At 42.7% G+C, this 20208-nt stretch overlaps 1 protein-coding gene across 2 annotated transcripts in view; it reads left to right on the forward strand.

The window, feature by feature from the left end:
* SYN3 (synapsin III) overlaps nt 1–20208 on the forward strand; it is a 199226-nt gene that overhangs the window by 21082 nt on the left and 157936 nt on the right. For both annotated transcript variants that reach the window (XM_072342582.1, XM_072342591.1), the window contains exon 4: nt 12914–12971. In XM_072342582.1, coding sequence (XP_072198683.1) covers nt 12914–12971 — 58 coding nt within the window. The remainder of the gene's footprint in view (nt 1–12913; nt 12972–20208) is intronic.

Genomic DNA, 20208 nt, shown 5'->3' on the forward strand with positions numbered 1-20208 from the left:
TTTCTCAAGCTCTTCAATGGGTGCACATTTATTAATAAATTAACAAAACAATTCCAATCCTCCTACTACCAACAGTGATGACTAGAGCTTGTTGGTTGGTCAAGAGTCCTTCACCTGTTTATCATTGTGATTATGGGCAAAAGATTCTCAGGTTCACATTAGCATTGTTTGTCTTGATCCTGCAGGTCTTTGTTTACAGACAGAAGTTTGGAAGTAAGTTTTCTGTGATATTTGGTAACGGAGGACTCTTTTCAAAGGGAAGGACAGCTGAAGTCTTCTGAAATGTTGGAGGAATGTTTCAGTGGTTGCAGTGTGCTCCTTTTCAAAGTCAGCTGGTTTGAAAAGCTAGTGGAGGGACATACATTAGGGAAAATCCAGACCATGTGTTAAGGAGATTGATGCTCACTGTTTTGTCTGCTAGCTTATCTCAGCACAAGCTAACATAGGCAAGGGGACCAAGTGAAGACTTGGGAGTGAAAGAAAGAAGTTGGCTTACCAGGTCTTAACCAGGGGAGATTATTTAATTGTTCTTTTCACCCCACTCTACTCTTCAGGAATGTGGTCGCTTTTATTTTCCCAGGAGCAATAAGACAAGATGGGAGCTACCTCCCTGGAGGTATCTGCACAAAGTAAAAGTCCCACACTCTGCTTTGCTCCCTTCCCTTAGATAAAAGGGGCAGTGACTGAGCACAGCTAGCTCAGAATTCTTCAGACAGCTTGAATTAGAAAAGGGAAAACAGTGGGATTTTTCTCAAAGGAAAAGCAACTTTTTGAGTGAGTGGGAAAGTCCCAGATAAGACCAGAAATTGTATCAAAAGTTTCATCACATACTGTCTTTTATCACAGTAGCAACATGTTAATTCAGGATAGTGCAATCTGCAGCATCACTCCAGTTCAACTCTGATCTCTCTTTCCTGTGTGCACCTGTAAGTTTCCCAGCAGGTTCACTGACCTTCGTCTCTGCTCAGCCTTCTGCAGTTCCTTTAAGATACTGCCAGGTGGCAGTCACCTAACATAGCATCCTCCAGCTGGGGATGGGAGTGCCTGTAATGCACTGCTAAGGCAGCTGGAGTTTAGCCGGCACTGCTTAGTCCAAGCAGTGTAATCAGAGAGGAAAGCCCTAGCTCAAAGGCCAATCCAGTTTTTCCTTGAGATTAATGGTGCTGAAGGTAGTCTGGGCAGGGAAGATGATGGGGAGGGGCTGGACTCCCTTGCAATGTTTTCATGGTTTAACACACATTGCATTCAGTTCCCTAACTTTATATCTCCCAGCTGCTGGACTGTCATGCAGACTTTGTGCTCTGCAAACTGAGCTTGTCCAAGGAGCAGCAGCTGGGAATTATAAAGAAGAGGTATGGCTACCCATGCTGTCTTCACTCCTCCACTTGTATGTAAGCACTCCCTGCATCCTCCTGTCTTGGCTATCCCTCAGCTCTCTGTAACTCAGCAGTTTCTACATATGATTTCTACACCTTTTCAATGGCATAAACAGTGGGGTTGGATCCTCAGCAAGTTTTGCTGTTGACACTAAGTTGAGTGGTGCAGCTGACACAAAAGAAGGGATCAATGCCACCCAGAGGGACCTGGAAAAGCTCAAGAAGTGACCACATGAGAATTTAACAAAGTTTAATGAGGCCAGATATCTTAGATATGAGCATAGACTGGGAGAAGAACACCTTGAGAGCAGCCCTGTGGAGAAGGAGTTCTGAGGGACAGAAAGCTTCATGTGAGCTCTTGCAGCCTGGAAGGCCAGTAGCATCCTGGGCTGCATCAAAAGAGGGGTGTCCAGCAGGGAGAAGGAGGCAATTGTCCCCATCTGCTCTGCCCTCATGAGGCCCTCCGACCTAAGCCATTCTATGAGGATTCTGTGGTGGAGAATCCCATTCAGTCTTCCCAGTTCTCTGCCTCTATCCACAGACTTAGATATCAAACAGTGCTGCTTGAAAAGGCTCCCTGCTTTCACTCTCTGTCTAACATTGTGAGGACACTGACGTAAATAGGCTTGTGTATTCATCACACTCTTTGGCATATGCATGGCATGAGAACTATGAAAATACTACCAACCCTTGTCTACCATGGCTCTCTGTAATATGGACAAAAACACATGCTTAGCCTATAGACTTTCCCAGCCTAAATGTAACATGGTCCTTTCTGAATCAGAGTGCCAGTGCAGTCACCTCAGCAGACCACAAGGGTGATGCTAGCAGTTGATTCTCACCTCTCCAGGAAATTCAGAGAGCCCTTGACAGCAGTGAAGAGAAGTGGTTCTGCGGATGTTTATTCTTGGTAAAGTATGTCTGAGTAATGTCAATCATCTTGGTCTCAGCCATGGTGTTAGGTGAGCTCAAGCTGACCAGCCTGAGGTTAAAGGCAGCAGTGTTTACCTTGTGAGGGCACGTCCAAAGAAGCTGGTTATCTGGCGATTCTGGCTTGTCCACTCCACATCACTTATAGAAACACTTCAAGAATTCCAAGTGTGAACAACAACAACAACCTGTTGTTATTCCAGTGCTGGTGACTTGGGTTTTGGAAGAAGCATCATGTTTGCAATGCATTTCACTTCTGTTGGCTCTGATTCTTGTTACTTTTGAAACCTTTGTCTTCGGTTTTCAAGAAAGAGCCTTTTCCTTTGCTATTTTGAACTAGTTAACTAATCTAGAAAAGATCCCCACCCACCCAAAAAAAGAAAGAAAAGAAAGAAAGCTACTGAAGTGCTACCCTTATCTTAAGTGCAGGAGTCTTCCTCCCTTGCAGCAAGTCACACAGTTGACAACAAGGACTAGTTTGCTCAGAGACAGGAAGAGTGAGAGACAATGGAATCTGCCATTTGATTTATCTTTTCTAAATGAAAACACTTTCTTATAATTGGAGACTGTAGCAATATTGCCAAGCCAGACATTAATTTATCATCACTGTTTGTATTACAGCAGAGGGAAAGAGCTGCAATTAATGGATCGGGACGAGGTGTTGCACAAGTGCATGACGAAATGATCTAACAACCTCAATAGGCGTGTGCATGCTGAAGGCACTTTAAAATGACAAATGGCAATCCTTTCTATTTTTAAGGAGCTACTCTGTTCCTGATGGCACAGTATAGCACTCTGCATATCTTGGAGATCTGGAGGAAGTGAAAAGCACCCAAGAGAATTCATGGCCTGTCTTCCTCCATAAAATCCTTGCCACTCTTGACATGCAGCATGCTCTGGTTTATTCCAAAGACAAAGCACTATAAAAATAATGCGAGCTCCACAGAATATCATCAGCTGCTTTCTGCATTAGCAGCAGTCAAAGAAAGATACACACTATTAAAGGCAGGGGAACTCACCCAGCTTTCTGTTAAAGTGGCAATGTTTGGACAAATTTTCCATCCTTCTCCAAGACTCTGCTTGAGCACATCACAGGGAAGCACTCAGCTAATCTGCCCCATGCAGGATGTACGCAAGAGGAAAGCACTATCAGTGCAGCTCCTTCATGCTCTTGTCTGTGACAGACAGGGCTCAGGGGCACCACAGGAGTGACAGTATCCATGCATTGACTTATTAGAGGAAAGCTCTGTTTCTCCTCAGCCAGTAATAGGGCACAGCTCTTACTGGGTGCATCTCTCTAGAGAATGAAGCTGCTTCTTGTATGCCAGGCAAACAGTAACTGTGCTTTGGGAGGTTCCTGAAAATGTATCCGCAACCCACCCAGAGCAGCTGCTAGGAAAGGGGAGCTCAGACATGAATACACACATACACATGCAAACACACAGCTAAAAGCAGCAAGACCATGAAGGAGGAGGATGGCAGGACTCCATGTAACAGCAGAAGGGCCAACTCCAGCGGCCTGACCTCAGCCTGGAGGAAAGCATCCCGCCTCTGGCAACTTCCTCACTCAAAGTACCCTTAAGTAAAATCATGCTCTTGCCGGATTGAATGTCTCAGCAGATCAAGCAGTATTTAGCATTGTGAATTGTTAACCCACCTCCTCTGCGAAAGTGCTCAGCTTTTGAGTCTAATGCTTGGCATTTAAACAGATTATTTGGGAAGCGATCAAGCACAGCTAAGGCTTCCATTAACGACATGTGCTAAAAACATTGCTTTTTGGACCAGACAGCATAACAAAGTTGTTCTTGCTGCATTGGTTATATATCTTAGTTGTATTCATTAAATACCTCATGCCAATTGTAAAGCCAGTGGCATGTGTTGTCCAAATTTCAGGTTGTTTCAAGTGCTAAGAGTGGTTATGCTGTACTACAGAAAAGGCATGTGCCCTATGTGATGTTGTTTTGTGTGCTACGATTGTGCCATGTTTCACTGAAAACAAGCTGCTGAGGATATTTTAAGAGACACAAAGTTGAATTGATGTTTCCTATTTATTTTAAAGCCAAATCAGCCTAAACATATTGTCTCATAAAATTTAATTATGAAAGAAGGGAAAAACTATGATTAATACTGAATGAAATCCTCTTAATACATCTGAAATGACTCTTTGTAAAATAATAATGTCTCGACTCAGATCTAATTATGGGCTGACCTGACAGTATTGCTGTTTTTCACTGTATGAAGGAAATTATCAACATTTTTTCACTGAAATAAAGCTGTTTTTCCTTCTGATACTATATGATGATATTGAACCTTAAATATGTCATTTGCCCAAAAATGTAATGGTCAAATATAACAGCCCCATAGAACATTTTAGTTATTTGTGAATTTCCAAGGCCTTATTTTTTTGTAAAGAACTGCTTTTCAAAGATATTCCATGAGTGTCTTGCATGCCATGAGTCATTCCATGCTTTCAGTAGACTGAAGATGATATGTGAAAGCTCACACAGAGAGGAATGTTTCTGTACTTCACTGAGTGAAATACAACGGGAAGTCCAGGACTAGCTTTTAAATTTGGACTTCACTGTAATTTATCATTTCTATAACTCATTTATCATTGTTATAACTCAGAGTTGATACTTCAAGTTTGCTCTCACAAATCTGTGGGTTCAATTGCGAAAGTTGTTAGAATTTCCTGGTAAGAAACCCACAATCATCTGATATGGTGGTAACTGCCTATTAATTATGAATTTGCCTTTATTGCAGAGAGGTAACCTTCTGATGTTTCACAAGTTCTGTGCAACGACTCAGCTATAAATTGAACAACTACCTACTGAGATCTATGTTTTCCAAAACCTAGCTAGAAGCCTTACATTTGCATTATTTAATGATGTCTAAACCAGGACTGAATATTTCTGTTTCTATAACCCACACCAAGTGTGACTTGAGGGCAAAGTTCCATTTTAGGAACAGAGGAGGCATGTTTGTATTAAACCATGTGTGTGTATGTGTGTATGTATGCATGCTTGGAAGCAGCATGAAGATTTTCAGAATTAGAAATAGTCCTCAGCAGGCAGGCATAGGGGTGAAAAAGAGGTAAGGCTGTTGGAGGTATTCAATAAGTCACATTTATCACATTGCTTTTCAGTCTGTTTTAGGTACATCACCAGCATGTCTGCCTGTATTTTTGTCCTGCATATGCAAAGTGACTTGGGATCTAGTCCTCTTGCATGAAAGGTGATACAGAAATGTAAAGGATTAGTATCATTACAAAAATAGACACAAGGAATATGGAAAACATTCCCCACCAGGTTATAAATATGCTAATGCAAGTCAAATCTGAGACCTTAATTTCTTTACCAGAGATCCTATAAATGCATAGAATTTAACCTCAGAATGTCCTGCCTAGTTCTGTGCACATTGAAAAAATAAAACAACATTTCTCAGATGTGTTTCTCAAAGTTCGTGAGACAGATTTCTTCTGCTGGAAGCCAGGAGTCCTGTCTCTAAGTTGCACCAGTAAGCCTACATCCCCAACTCCTAACATTCAGAGAGGGCAAAAAAAGGTTTTATGTTCCAAGGAGGAACCAGGAAAAAGCATTGCACAATCCCCAACAAAATGATACCATTTGCAAACAGCTCCAAGCCATACTATCTAGATTTAGCAAGGCGGAAATGTGCTAACGGTGCACTGTTTTGAATACTATGCAAAACAGAAAAGTTGCCTCATGTTGTTCTTAAAGCACACCTCTCCAGTCCTGGCTCTTTGTTGCCAACAGAAATGTGAGCATGAGGGAGTGTACCCTTTGGAGTGTAGCCTGGGGGGGATCAGACCTACATCGAAGTGTCCTTCCTATCCTGGTGGCTTGAATACAAAAAGCCTTGCCCATAAGTAATCACGTCTCACTCACCAGTGCTTCTTCTCTTGGCCAATTGCTTTGATTACCCTCATGTCATGGGCATGAGGTGATACAGGAAGATGCTGGGGGGCCAGCATTGTGTGGGATTCTGCAGTTGAAGGAATAGAAAGAGTGCCTGAATAATGGTGTCTCTGATTGTTAAAAGTGATGTTTGTTTGCTGGCTCAGACCTCCCTGAAACCAGGCCTTTGGTTCCATTTGTCAACTCCTAGTCTTAAGTGAAAGGAGATGTAAAAAGCCCTTCTCCCTTCCTACCCCCACATTTCCCTTTCTGTACGTGTTCAAGCCAAGAACATACATCTGACCCTATATGGTGGGGTCTGGGACCTCACAAAGAATCACAGAATCATAGGGCTTGGAAGGAACACTTCTGGGGATCATCTAGTCCAACGCCAAAGGATGTCACCATGAGGACTTCCTTTGTCCAAAAAAGAACCAACCCCATAGAACCATCAGAGTCTGACATAAACTTCTTCAGGTGTGGGCACAGAGGTATTTCTTCCTGTGTAATCCCATAACTAGTAATGTCCTGGGGGTTGTTTGAATAACCAGAGCAGGCTGGGCTTGTGGTTGTTCCGAGAAGGTAACAGAGGAGCTCTGTTTCCATTGATTTGCCATCTGACCTTGAGCACTGAGGGCATCCCTGTAGTGCAGCAGGGCTGGCTCTGGATTAGGTGGCTCCAGGAAGCTAATTCCACCCCATGGAGCCCTGGGACTGGCTGTGGCAGCATTGCATCCCAAGCTGGGTCTGAAACTGCTGTGGAGCTCCTGGCAAGGTATCAGTGTATTTAGGGCTACCTTTTGTAGCATCCTAAATCTTCAGTGTGCCTCTTAGTCCCTTCCACCCTACCTGTAAAATGGGTTCCCCTTCTATTTATTTGTTCTTGGCTCTGGTCTGTTTAACCCGTCATTAAAACTTTGTAGTTCAAGATGCAAAACATACACCATGCTTTTCCATCATCTTCAGCATCCTGAACAACCCACTAGGAATTACTAGGTACCCTACCTAACAAATATTAACTGTGAACCAGCTGTTCAATGTGTAAATGTATCTGAGCTGTAGCAGATGTACACAAGAACTTGAGTAGGTTGCAAACCCCAGCACTCACTCCAGTGATTTTTCTCTTCCCTGTGCTCTGGGCAGTCAGGACTTGACTGTTTCAAAAGTCCTTGTTTGCAGCTGGGAATTGCTAAACCAGGCAGAAGTGGGGAATACGTTTAGGGCTGGTCCCTGAAACGAAAACTTCACTTGTTTTTACCCCTTAAGAAAAAAATGGCATAAATGCACCTCTTCTCCCTCCTCCCTCCCCACTGCTTTTACAGCCTGTTGGGGGCTGGGGGGGTCGGGGCATTCCAGCAGCTGCTGGCCAGTATCCTAGAAACTGCCTTCTTTTTCCCAGTCCCGGCCCCTTTTATGAAGGAGACAATGCGGACATACAGTGAGTGCCTTGTGCATCACTTGGGCCCCCAGGCCCTTTGACACAGGGATTTCGTACAGTGTCTAACCCCCAGCCTCTCTCCATGAGGTCCCCCCACACTCAATCCCGGGGACACCAGCTCAGCCTTTTCTAAGCTGCTCCTGAAAGAAATGCCATGCTTCATTTTCCCAAGGGCTTGAGAGAAATATCTGTGTTGCAATTTCAAGGGAAATAATTCAGATAATTCTAGAACATATCCACCCATCCATTTTGGCTTATTTACCCATGTCTCTTTCTCAGGACCTCTCTCCCTCTTTCTTGCTCCCACTCCCTCAAGCTCCAGGTAAGAAGTGGTCTCCACCCAAAGGGTGGCTTTCCTTCCTTTCTTTGTTGTGTCTTATCACAGAGGCACAAACCCCAGAGGGCTCAGAAAGAAGGGATTGTCCCACTCTACTCTGTGCTGATACTGCCTCACCTAGAGCACTGCACGCAGCTTTGGGCACCACAGTTCAAAACAACCATTATTCTAAATTCTATATATTCTATTATAAAATATCTATGATTTAATCTGTGGGAACAACTTTAAGCTTTTGAATCACTTTGCTCCTCCAGTCAGCTCTCATCTTTCCTGGCTGATTCTTATGTTGAGGCCAGTGCTATGTGCCTTTTCTTGCTCAGAATGCTGCTGTCTAGAGGCACTGTACCTGAGGAAGAGATTCTCAGGTAGCTTCTCCAGCTGATAGTTGATAGCTGTACCTCTCCTGTTCCTGTTCACCTGTGCAGAGCATTTTCCAGCCTGGCTGAAGTTACGCAGTACCCTGCTGCATCTCTAATGTTTCCCTTTCACAAAGATTCAGAGGAGAGTACTGAAGCAGCCCTCTGAATCAGCTTTGATGTGCTTCTTTGCACCAAAAGAAAGCAGAGGGAAGAGAGGAGAAATAACTCCAGGAGAGATGGCATTGAGCTCTATACAAGCAACACATCCACAATTCCTTTGCTCAGTGTGTGTAAATGGCATGGGTGCAGGGGGCACAGAGATTTGGGCACGCTCTCATAGCTGCAGTATAAGTCAGCCTGCTCACAGGTGGGTAGCATCAGAGGTGTTAACTCCACTGCTGAATATTTGAGTGCTTCACAAGTCTATTAGCAGCCTTGCATCAGTGCTTGCATCTCTTGTTCAGAAGGATGTTTCACAGGCATCTAAGTAGTAAAGTTATGGGTTTTCTGAGAATTTTCCCTCTGATGTATGTAATTCAAGGTAAATTGATCAAGCCATCAGTTGTTTTGTTTTTTCCCTGCTGCTATTCAGGATACACCCTGTATATAGCAGAAAAAAAAATGCATATATGCTTCCCACAGCCACAGTCACTGAGGAAAAGTGGGACTGTTTCATGGCAGCTCTGGAAAACAAGCTTTTATTCTTTCCAAATTACTTCATAAGAAGAGGCATCAGGTTTCCTGTGGTCCTGCTACCATTCCAGGCAGAAAGCAGAAGTAATGCTTGCCTGATGCCTTTGTGCCCAGAAAACTTATCCTTTTCCAGGGTATGCATCTTCCTTGTTGAGAGTTTCAAGGAAAGCTCTCCCCCTCACAGACAGAGCAAGCTTCAGCTGTTTATTACAGTGCTTCCTTTCTCCCGTCTCCTTATGTGAACACATCTAAATGCACTTCCTAGCACTGTGAATCCCACCCAAGAACTGCTCCTGAGTGCGGCCCAGCAGTTTTCATCAATCAAAACATGTTTACATGCTAATTTGCTGAAATCAACACAACTGTACCACCCCATCTGTGACCTGCATTGCCAAATTATAATGCTGTGTTCTAGAAGAGTAAACATCTGATGTGCTTTAAAACTAAGAGCTGGACAACTGATCATTGATCAACACTGAAGGCTCCCTGAGGTGGACTCATGGCCAGTGCTTGTCCCAAGCTGGTGGTGCTATGAGGCAGCCTCTACCCCAGGCAGTGAGCCAATCTGATTGCTGGTGGCTGGCTGTGATGGAGATGAAGTTAGACACTTCCAGGCTCCTTAGAAAGACTTCCGACTGGTCTTCTGGGTGAGGCTCACAGCTGCACTACAAGCTGCCTAGGTAACTCCAGAGGAAGTGAATTCCTGGGCAGAGGCCTGGAGGAGCCCATTACCTAGCAGCTCATGTTGATTTAGGAGAGACACTATTCACAGATGTTTTGCACACTGTCCCATCTGCAAGAAGTACCCATCTTTCTGCTGCATCCCCATCAGTCAGCATGCTCTTTCTTCCCACCATCCATTGCCTGCTGTACTCTTGAAGGGAACAGGTTGCCTAAAGTTGTATATTCTGCATCCTTGGAGGAGTTCTAGGCCTGGTTGAATGGGACCCTAGGCAACATGATCTGGTAGGTGGCAATGCTTTCCACAGCAGGGGTTTGGAACTGGATGATCTTTAAGTTCTCTTCAACCTAAGCCATTCTATAATTCTGTGATTCTATAATTTTATGATTCAGTGATTCTATGATTCTCTGACCAGAAGCCCTTTCATCATGTGCTGTGCAGTACTGACCAAAAAATACTCCCTCTTGCCATAGAGGAATCACGATGTTTCCACAACATCAGCAACAATTCCAGTTTACTTAAAAAATCAAGGACTTCAGGGCAAGGCTAAAGTCATTTATCATTTTGGCATGATAGCCATTACAGCCTGGGGCTCTGAAACACCAGGTGCAAATTGAAAACATCATCCATTTCAGAAATGTTTTCAGTAAGGTTTCATTCTTACCCTGGACTGTATCAAAATGGTGGCTTGACGTAACTATTTGTCTGCAAACTGTTCATCACCTGTAGTCTTCAGAGACAGTCAGAATAGGTTAACCCTCCTGAAAGCTATCTTTGAAAGAAAGTGATGTATTGTTCTGGTAACAGATACTGTCCTGAGAAAAGGGATGAGGCAACATGCATGGAAGGAGGGATAAGAAGGAGAAGAGGTTATTTGGTGTCTAATTTGATGTGCCTTGTCCTGCTCCAAGGAATCCTGGTGCTTAATGTGCCCTCTGTGTATCCATGAGCAGAGCCACTGTTAATGGGATCACAGAATCGTGCAGGTTGGAAAAGACCACTAAGATCACTCGGTCCAACCACCAGCCATCCCCACCATGCCCACTGACCACGTCCCTCAGTGCCACATCCACACGGTTCTGGAACACCTCCAGGGATGGTGACTGCACCACCTCTCTGGGCAGCCTGTTCCAATACCTCACCACAGGAGAAAACACTTTTTCACTGTGTGAAGGGTAATTTCTGGGAGTGGAAGTCTCTTAGCTCCATCTGTGTCGAGCTGAAGACCACAGCTAATCACACTTCATTACAAGCTGAAGCAAAGCAGCACCAAGGAGTCTGCAACCAGCTGGTCGGTAAAGTGGGGAGGCTATGGAGGGAGGAAGTGTGTCTCTTAAATGTGGGTAAGGAGCATATATTATGAGCGTGCTGGGAATAAAACAAGCTTGTACCAGTGAATAGCGTGCCTCAAATTTCAGACCAGTTCCTGTGGGCCCACTTAAATCTTATTCCAGTCTTTCAGAAGTTGCTGGTTCTAGCAATATCCTCTGTACTTAGGAGTTAGGAATGTTGCCAGACCCAGCCATACCTCTAGAAATACGATGGAATTATTGAGTGTATTTAGCATTCCTGTTTATTGTTAGAGGTGTGATGTATCAACTTGTCTGAGTGAGTTGCTGTTTTTCATGCAACACATAGACTCAAAAGAGGGTAAGAAGTGGCCAGAACTCTGCTAGTTACACTAGACAGGGATTGTTTAAACCACATTTAGCCACCTGGCTGTTACAGTCCCTTTATGTATGTCCATGCAGAGGTCTTATTAGGACCATACTGATGGATAGGCTGCCTGGGAAGGGGAGTGGGGTACAGCCCTCAGATGCCCTTGTTATAACCACATGGAAAACTTCTGACTTTTTTCATATCTATTCCTAATAAAACAAAAACTTGATTTGGTTTTGAGCCAGGATCGCAAACAAAGCATCTTTACATTTCTCGTTGCTGGAGGAGGGGAGAATTCAGTTCAAAACTGGTGCATTTCAGCCATGGGGGAAATTGCCTTCCTACTGTCTCTCCTTTTTTATTGGAACAAATAGACACATAGTAAAAATGTGAGCCAGATTCTTATTTTGCTAATACTATAAAATAGGGAGTAAAGCCGACTTCCCTTCATTTTCCTTTACTTTTTTATTCTGTCCTGTCTTTGCCAATTGGAAACAGAACTCAGAGAGTTACTTTGTCTCTGGAAACAAATCTTGCAGGGCTTAACTCCGTTTTCAGCACTTTCCAAACAGAAGAGCTTTTTGGAACCTACATGATCTTCCTGAAATTTTGGGGGGTCTGAGAAAATGATCTATGTTCATGTTTTCTTATGTGAAGCTTGTTTTATGAGGAGCAGAACCAGGGAGAAATAGAATCATAGAATTGTTTGGGTTGAAAGAGACACTTAAAGGTCATCTAGTCCAACTCCTCTGCAATGAACAGGGACATCTACAACTTGATCATAGTGCTTGGAGCCCCTCCAGCCTGACCTTGGATGTTGCCAAGGAAGGGACATTTACCTTCTCTGGGCAACCTGTTCAGCAAATATCCACAGGGGAAATTCTATTGGCAATTTCCCTGCTGACTGATCAACCTAACAAGCATCGTATACAATAAAAAGACTAAAACTTTCTGCCTTTTTCCTATGCTTTCTTCACCAGCACAACTGTCAGCCTTTTCGTCTCTGAAAGTGCACATTTATGACACTGTAGATGCATATACAATTTCTCTAAATTAGTAGTAGAAAGATAAATAGTGAGAAAGCAGCTCTTCGGTGAGTGAGCAAGAGAGAAAGCTTTACAGACTGTATTGATAAAGATCCTTGGCTAACATCAGGAAAAAAAAAATGGTTTGATGCCATGCCTTGCTTTGTTCTCCTTTTACAGAATAGATATTGGGTATTAAATGAGATTAGCGAGGAATCATTGATTAGCACTATTGCTCTGGAAAAGATTAGGAGAACATGTGGTTTTCAGTTTGAAAATAGAATGAAAAAGTCACAAGCCTTGCAGGAACTTTCCAATGTGGTTTTCATCTGGCTTTCATCTCCAGGTTTCTCCTGAAGAACAGAAGGCTGAAGAAGATGGGAATTAGGAAAACATGCCATGACCCGGATAAAAATGGAACTGCTGAAGCAAAATAGCATGCAACAAGAGCCACAAAGTCTCTTTAACCATGTCCATCTCTCTCATTTCTTCTGCAGGGCCAAGTATTTCCAGGGGAAGAAGGTGAATGGAGAATTTGATATCCGTGTTGAGCAGGTCAGTGACAGCTTACCTGTAAGAAATGTTTGTGGGCAGAGCTAAGGTCTCAACAACAGATAGCCTGTGGATTTTCTCCAAGAGAAGAGAGGAACTCGGGACAAGTTTTAACACTTGTCCATTTCAGACAATGATGCATGACCTAAGTGAAAATATCTTATCTTCTCTCCCTGCCTTTGCAGAATCAGTCACTAATTCAACTTAAAATTAAGTTTTCCATTTTGGTGGTGGAACTAGCATTTCTTCTGTTGGAAGAACCTCACAGTTCCATATCTGTGTCTGTAAAGAGGAAAAGCAAGTACACAGAAGTGCATCTTAGTGATGCTATATTCTACATGGGAGTTACTGAAGTCTTCCAACTTATTCTGATTTAAGTTTTTGTTCCCACATGCAATATAACTGCACACAGCATAATCTTTTCAGCATTGACTGATGTTCAGAGTGTGATTGTCACAGCAGAAATGACTGTTAATAACCATCTGCAGGTTTGAAAACAGGAATTACAATGTAGAACTGAGTCAGTGATTGTGAAGAAATCATGTGCTTAGCTTTTTTTCACTTTGGGACTATAAAACTCCTTGTATGGTTAAAGAAAGATGGTGAATACTTGAATGACAGGGTGTTTTCTGTCTTTGTAAACCTGGTGATTCTGTGTCATATATGTGGATGTGCATACAGGTTTATAAAGAAGTACTCATGAGGTGGTTTTGAAGACTTTCTCAAGATCCACTCTCCATGACACCTTATTCCTACTCTTTTCAAAGGGATATTGTCCAGTTGCCTAAGTCTGTGTATGTGGATACACAATCTGATCAAAATCTGTGTCTAGGACAAGAAGGTCAGCAGGTCGTCTTTTGCAATTGTGATATATGAATGCTTAGTTTTCCTCTTTTCATTTGATCTTGCTTCAGATACACACAGATCACTGCTTCAACCACAAATATAGTTTTTCTTAGAATTTTTTGTACATAATAGGAAGAAACTCTTGATTTGAAAAGCTAAACAACAAAACAGTTTGAGTGGGAGAAAAACATGAAGGGAAATATCCCGATGTTCAATAGTCTTGAAAAAAGATGGTATTGGGGAAAAAAGAACTACCCTATTTTTTTTTTTTCTGACAGAACTAATATTTTGCTGTTCTTCTAGAATGCTCAGTACTTGGTTTAAATTGAAGGAAGAATCTGCCTTTCTACTTTCCTTTTTCACCTCCATCTCTATCACATCTTTCTTCTATCTTAGCAAGCCATTTTGGAAGGTTGGGGTGTGGAGGAAGCAGAGAAGGAAAATAAGAGTATTTTTTTAAGTCAAAACACCACTTATTTATAGTGGAGTAGGAGCACTGAAAACTACACAGCCTCTCTCCCTCTCTGCAGTGGGAAGAGAGTTATCTAATCTGGTTAAACTCCCCTACCATCTCTCTGAGCTGCCTCTCCCCGTTGGCTGTTGTTCGAGGAATGCAAGACATATGTGATCATGCTGTCTCAATGTCTATCCCCCACACCCAAAGCTGTGGAAGACATTGGCTGATTTCTGCTGAATTTGAGAAACAGACAGAAGTTTCAAAATATTAAGTTTCAACAAGCTCCTTCAGCAGAGGTTCAGTTATATTAAACACTGGGTAACCTACAGGGAAGAGACTGTTAAATACCATCCAGCTGCTCAGGGAACTACTTCTAGAAGACTTGGCTTATATGAAAATAGGTTTTATGGACTCTTGAAGAGGGTTTTCTGTTTGTTCACTGCAGAAATGAACTGGATGACCTCAATGCCACCTCCAGGCCCTTGGTCTTCAGCTAACCACTAACTATTACCATGAAAAAGAGTCAGTATTTTCTCTGGCTCACCTGGTGCCAGTGAGCAGGAGAAGGAGCTGTCAGGGACACTGCAATCAATGTATATACTGTGTAGCCTCTACTTTCTTCTTCTATTCAATTGAAATGAATATGAGGGCTGACTTTTTTCCCATCTTTTCTTCTCCTCTTCTAATCTTCATTATAATGTCCAAAATGTATTTATTAATTTGCCTTAGAGGCTGCAGAATTTGTTATCACCCCTCCATTACTGAAACTCAGGGGCACAACTTCATTTTTAGATACATCATGCTGAGTACTGGGGTGCTGGGAAGCAACCACAGTCCTGGAAGGATGAAGGAGAAGATGAAACATAGGAAGCCAATATGTTAAGTGAAAGAGGAATCAAATGCCATTGGTAGTACAGGGGGATTTAGTCCTGGGCCTCAGAGAAGCAGTGGACATGAATGACTTTTATTGTCAACTATCAAGTGGAGACTGGGGGTAGTAACAGTTTAGTATTTTCAAGTAAAACTAGTGTTGGCACAAAGAAGGCTGATTGACATCACTAAATCATGTCTTCAGCACTAAACGTCAGATAGAAGTATAGTGCAGTTCTACAGCTTTCTCTCTTTAGCTCATCAATACATCTCCAGCCTATTCCTGCAATAATTTTTTCCCAAACAGAGAAGTAAATTTGATGTAAGTCCATTTAAGAGACCATTCAACAAAGCAGGTATGATGCATTTATAAGCAAAATATTTCCACTCAGAGAAACACATAACTTGATTTTGGCATAAAACTTAAGTTTGCACAAGATAAAACTTCCATGCAAATTCTCTCTTGAATTCAGACCCCATTTACTTTGGAGTCCATTTCCATTACACTGCCTTTATTTGGGTATTTTTTTCACTACACATCCTTTTGTAGCAACAGTAGTAATTCATGAGACTGAATGAAACACTGATCAATAAGTGAAAATCTCTTTGACCTATTCCCATTTAAATCCTGATGGTTTAAGTCATACTCAGTGTGGGTTTAAGCTTACTCAGTATAGCTGAGTCTAAAAATACTTTTGCTAGTTTATGCTTAAAATAAGATCATAAGATTTTGATCTATGCTATTGCTTTTACTTGCCTTATGATCTCTGGCTTTGGGAACTGCAGGGCATACATCTACAGCTCTTTCCCTCTAGAAATAGAACAGCTAGTGATTTTTTTTTAGAAATGAATGGTTTGATTATATAAAATGGATATATCGTTAATCTCAGCATTGAGAAGAAATTTAAAATGCCACGGGAGTTGACAATGCTGTTTTTAGTCTCTCTTGAAATTAATTTTGCTTTTTTCTTCTCAGACCATTTCCTTCCTTTACTGGCCAGAGGTCATGAGGTATTAGGAAATAGTCTACTCAGGAGGAGAAGGAATTGTACTTTACTTTTTCTGTACAAAAATTGTACTTATGCTCTTTCATTTTCCATCACTGAAGGCAACTGGTACTAATTTAGCACCTCTTCCACCACCTTCTCTGCCTTGTCCCAATGAAAACTAAACCATGCATTCTATAAGGATGTCATATGACCCTTGGGTTTCCCATATGGATCATAAAATGCCCTGGGTTGGGGATCTCCTTGTGAGTTATCCCTGCTCCGTGTGCAAAGAGGATGCTGTATGGCTGTGTGTCACCAGCAGAAGATGGGAGGGGAGCTGGAGCTGAGGCCTGGACAACCACAGCTCCATCGGCCAAACAGTGACACTGTGGGCATTGGTCACATCCCACATCTAGGATACAGATACCCACGAACAGGAGATGCGCAGAGTAAGAGATGTGCACAGGGATGACTGTACAGACCTGACTCATGACAGCAAACAGAATGAATTGAGCTTGTTTATCCTGACACAACGAATGGATGCTGGAGGAGACATGACTCCTTTTAATAAATGCACCAGTTTAAGAAATGATTTTGTGGCACGGTACTGACAACAGCAAGGGCTCAAAACCTGTGGATCTGGTGGTCTTTTTCAGCCCCACGTCCTACACTGACTGAAGAAAGTATATGAGGGGAAGAGGAGAGCACAAACCTAACTGGCAACAGCAAACAGCACTTCTCCCAATCTGAGTACCTTTCCTTTAGATATTTGCTAAAGGCATTTCAATGCATTCAGAAAAAGTATTTCCTGGAATTAGCTAACGGATGGTCTCTGATGAGGCCAAAAGTCTTATCTCAATTTTGATTCCTGTTGTCTGTCCACCCGTCTTCTTCCCACCATTTCCTGCTGTGACGAGGTGGGTCCGTCTCTCTGTCTGACATGCATTCTTCTCACACAGCTCATTCACTTGTTCCCACTGCCTGGTTTATTTTCAGGGAATGATTATTCAGTGAACTCCTATGTACATGCTTCTGGAAAAGTATTGTGGTATAGATTATGACTTCATTGGCAACACTGTCAGGAAAAAGTTGTGCTTGGCTCAGACAGAAGATAATTGCAATACAGATCATGTCCTCTATTTCCATTGTACCTCTCATACTAAAACAGTGTTTTAATGTGTGGCCATTTCAAAAGGTAGAGTTTGATAGGACCACGTGTGACAGTGTAAATTAGTCTCTCTTCAAACAACTGTATAATTTTTATTCATTACATATTTAAAGTTCTGGGTTGGGGGGGGGACTTTGTTTTGTTTTTTGTTTTATCCAACTGAAAGCCATCAAGCTGTTCAAGAACAGTAATAGCAGTTCTCATAACTTTGCCACATACAAGCATTCCTAAACCACAAATAAAGAGAACTGGAAAAAATAGGAAGAATGACTTGAAATCATTAAATAGTATCTTCAAGGGTACTTTTGTTGTTTTTATTTTTTATTTTTTTTTCATTTTCCAGTTGGTTTTGGATGGTTACAGAGTTCTTGCATTTGATCTGTATCCTGGGATCAAAAGGTTTAGAAACGTGTTTTTACTAACTAGGACTCCAATTATTTTCAAGCAGTCGCTTGATTTCTGAAAATAAAGTTTAAGAGGTGGTTCCAAGTACCATCAGGGTGAATGCTCCAAACTGCACTCACACAGATTGAGGCACTGGGGACCTTCACCACTATCTGTAGGTTAGGAGCACACATCCTGAATTTGAGCCTTGTCAGGAGTAGTTCCCCTTAGAGCTGCACAGGAACGTTCCCCCTCTCTGCTGGACCCTCTCCATCCTTTCCTCCCAGGTAAAAATCCCACTACTGGGGGCAGGGTCCACCCCAAGGGACAATGTCTCAGTGAAGAGATGTGTGGAATCAAGTGGTGACTAATCTCCAATTCTGCATGCATGCATGCACCAAGTACATACTGCCCTAGCTCTCCCCTCCCCCTACCCCCTCCCCTTTCCCTCGCTCACTTCCAGATGATCTGTTCGCTTTTCTGCCTGTGCAGGGATTAGGGACTGCTTACCTCCCCCGTGAAATGCTTGTAATGGTTCTAGTGAAATGTGCTGTTACTGGAATGCAGTCTGGCGTCTGCCAAAGTCTGTCTTCCCTTATGCATATTGGAAGGTCCACCAAAAAAAATGAAGTATAAAATCTGCTGAGGAATGTGTGTGATTCGATTAGATGTTAGTAATTCCTCATTCCAAGTGCCCAAGTTATTACACAAACTAGCCTGTCACTCTGACTGCATTTCATGTCACAGGGCAGGGGAAGAGAAAGAGATCCATAATGATAATTGGTGAGGAGGTTCAGGAGCAAGCCTAGGAAAGCAGAGAGCTTTGGTCAGAGGCTGTTTGTAGCACAGTTGTTTGAGATATGAGACAGACTGTCTCATATAGACTGGTCAAGAATCTCTGGGGAGATGGATGGTGATTTCCAGGTGGAGACCTGGCTGTAGAGGGAACAAAAAATATGGAACAGCAGTCATCTTGCTCAGACTGTGTCCCTTGTGATACTGCCTAGTATTTGATTAATACCACATTAATCAGCTCTCCTTGTCAGTTCATTTCCAGAGCTCCAGGCATCCAGTGACAGCAGGCTGGGAACAGGAAGTCCTCTGAAAAGGATATGGCAACATCCAGACTTGGATCTGAAGTGTGCAAGTGTGTATACACACAGCAGGGATAGCGTAGGAGAAAAGGAGCTCAGGCACACAGCTTGGGTGTGGATGCTGAGCATCTTGTCTCACTGACACAGGAATAGGACCAAGGAAACCAGCCTTCCCAGGCCTATTGGGAGGTGGACCATCATCAGTAAGTAGGCAAGAGCCTGAGGAGACTGGGGAACCAGGGATCAGTCAAGGAGTAGAGTGGCCTCCCAGAAGACCACTGCTCCCTTGAGGATGGCTGGGGTGTAACACTGTGCTGGAACATAAGAACAGGAGCCATTTCTGTAAGGCATTGATCAGGTCTCAGTTAAAACACCACGGCAAATTTGATCTGTCACAATCCAAGGACACTGTAGTCCCAACAGACAGGAACCCAGTGACTGCAACATTTACCACTGTGTTGCTAAACACCACCTACAAGAAAATCTTACAGGAATGAGGTTGTTCTGTCTACAAAATAAATAAATAAATAAATAAATAACCAAATAGATAAATAGATAAATTAAAGGGTAACTCTTCAAGCAGTAAGAATTGCTTCTGCAATGGGCTTAAGAAATCAAGAGAAATTTAGGTTAAACTTCAGGACAACTTCCCAAGGTTGTTAAAGCACAGATTGTCTGTAGAGGATCCTTATCCATGGAAGACACAGAACTTTTCTGCAACATCTGCCCACAATGGCAGAGGTAGAACTAATCCTGCCTTAGGAAGGAAAAGCAGTTTGCATGATACCTTGAAGTCCTTCCAACCCAATGTACTGCCATTCCATGAAAAATACTTTAAGTCTAGCCTGAACGTATGTATCCAAGGAATCTTGAAAATCTGTGGCCTCTTTGTTTTATTCTCAGCAAACAGAAACCCTAAAAAATCTCAACAGAAAGTTCTCTAGTATCTAGATAACACTAATAGGAGAAACTGAGATTAGCTTGAGTTCAAGTGAACTGGAGAGATCTGTGATTCCAAACACCTGAAATAGTAGGCATTTTTAATAGAATGGTCCTCTCAGATCTGGGTCTCACAAAGGTACAGATACACTCCCAGACCCACGGTCTGTATTACATTATCACTGCAATTAGGTTGTGTCACATTTGTCACACGTGGTTCGCTCTCTCTCTAAATGTTTTTGCAGCCACTGGCACCATTTGCAGAGCAAGTATAAAATACCATCTGGCTAATGTGTTGCTGCCTTATACTTGATGAGTCCTAGCACAAATGACTCTTCAAGGCAATGGAGAGCTGTGCTCTCATGTTCTGGGCACAGTTACCTGTCACTATCTGCATGGGCTGCTTTCAAAGGTCTCTTTGTCTGCAAGGTAAGAGCAGGCTGGGGATGATCTCAGACTTAAAATCCCAGCCAGGGGAAGTCATCAGGCTACA

The sequence above is a fragment of the Excalfactoria chinensis genome, chromosome 1 (assembly GCF_039878825.1).
Source record: "Excalfactoria chinensis isolate bCotChi1 chromosome 1, bCotChi1.hap2, whole genome shotgun sequence".
NCBI lineage: Eukaryota > Metazoa > Chordata > Aves > Galliformes > Phasianidae > Excalfactoria > Excalfactoria chinensis.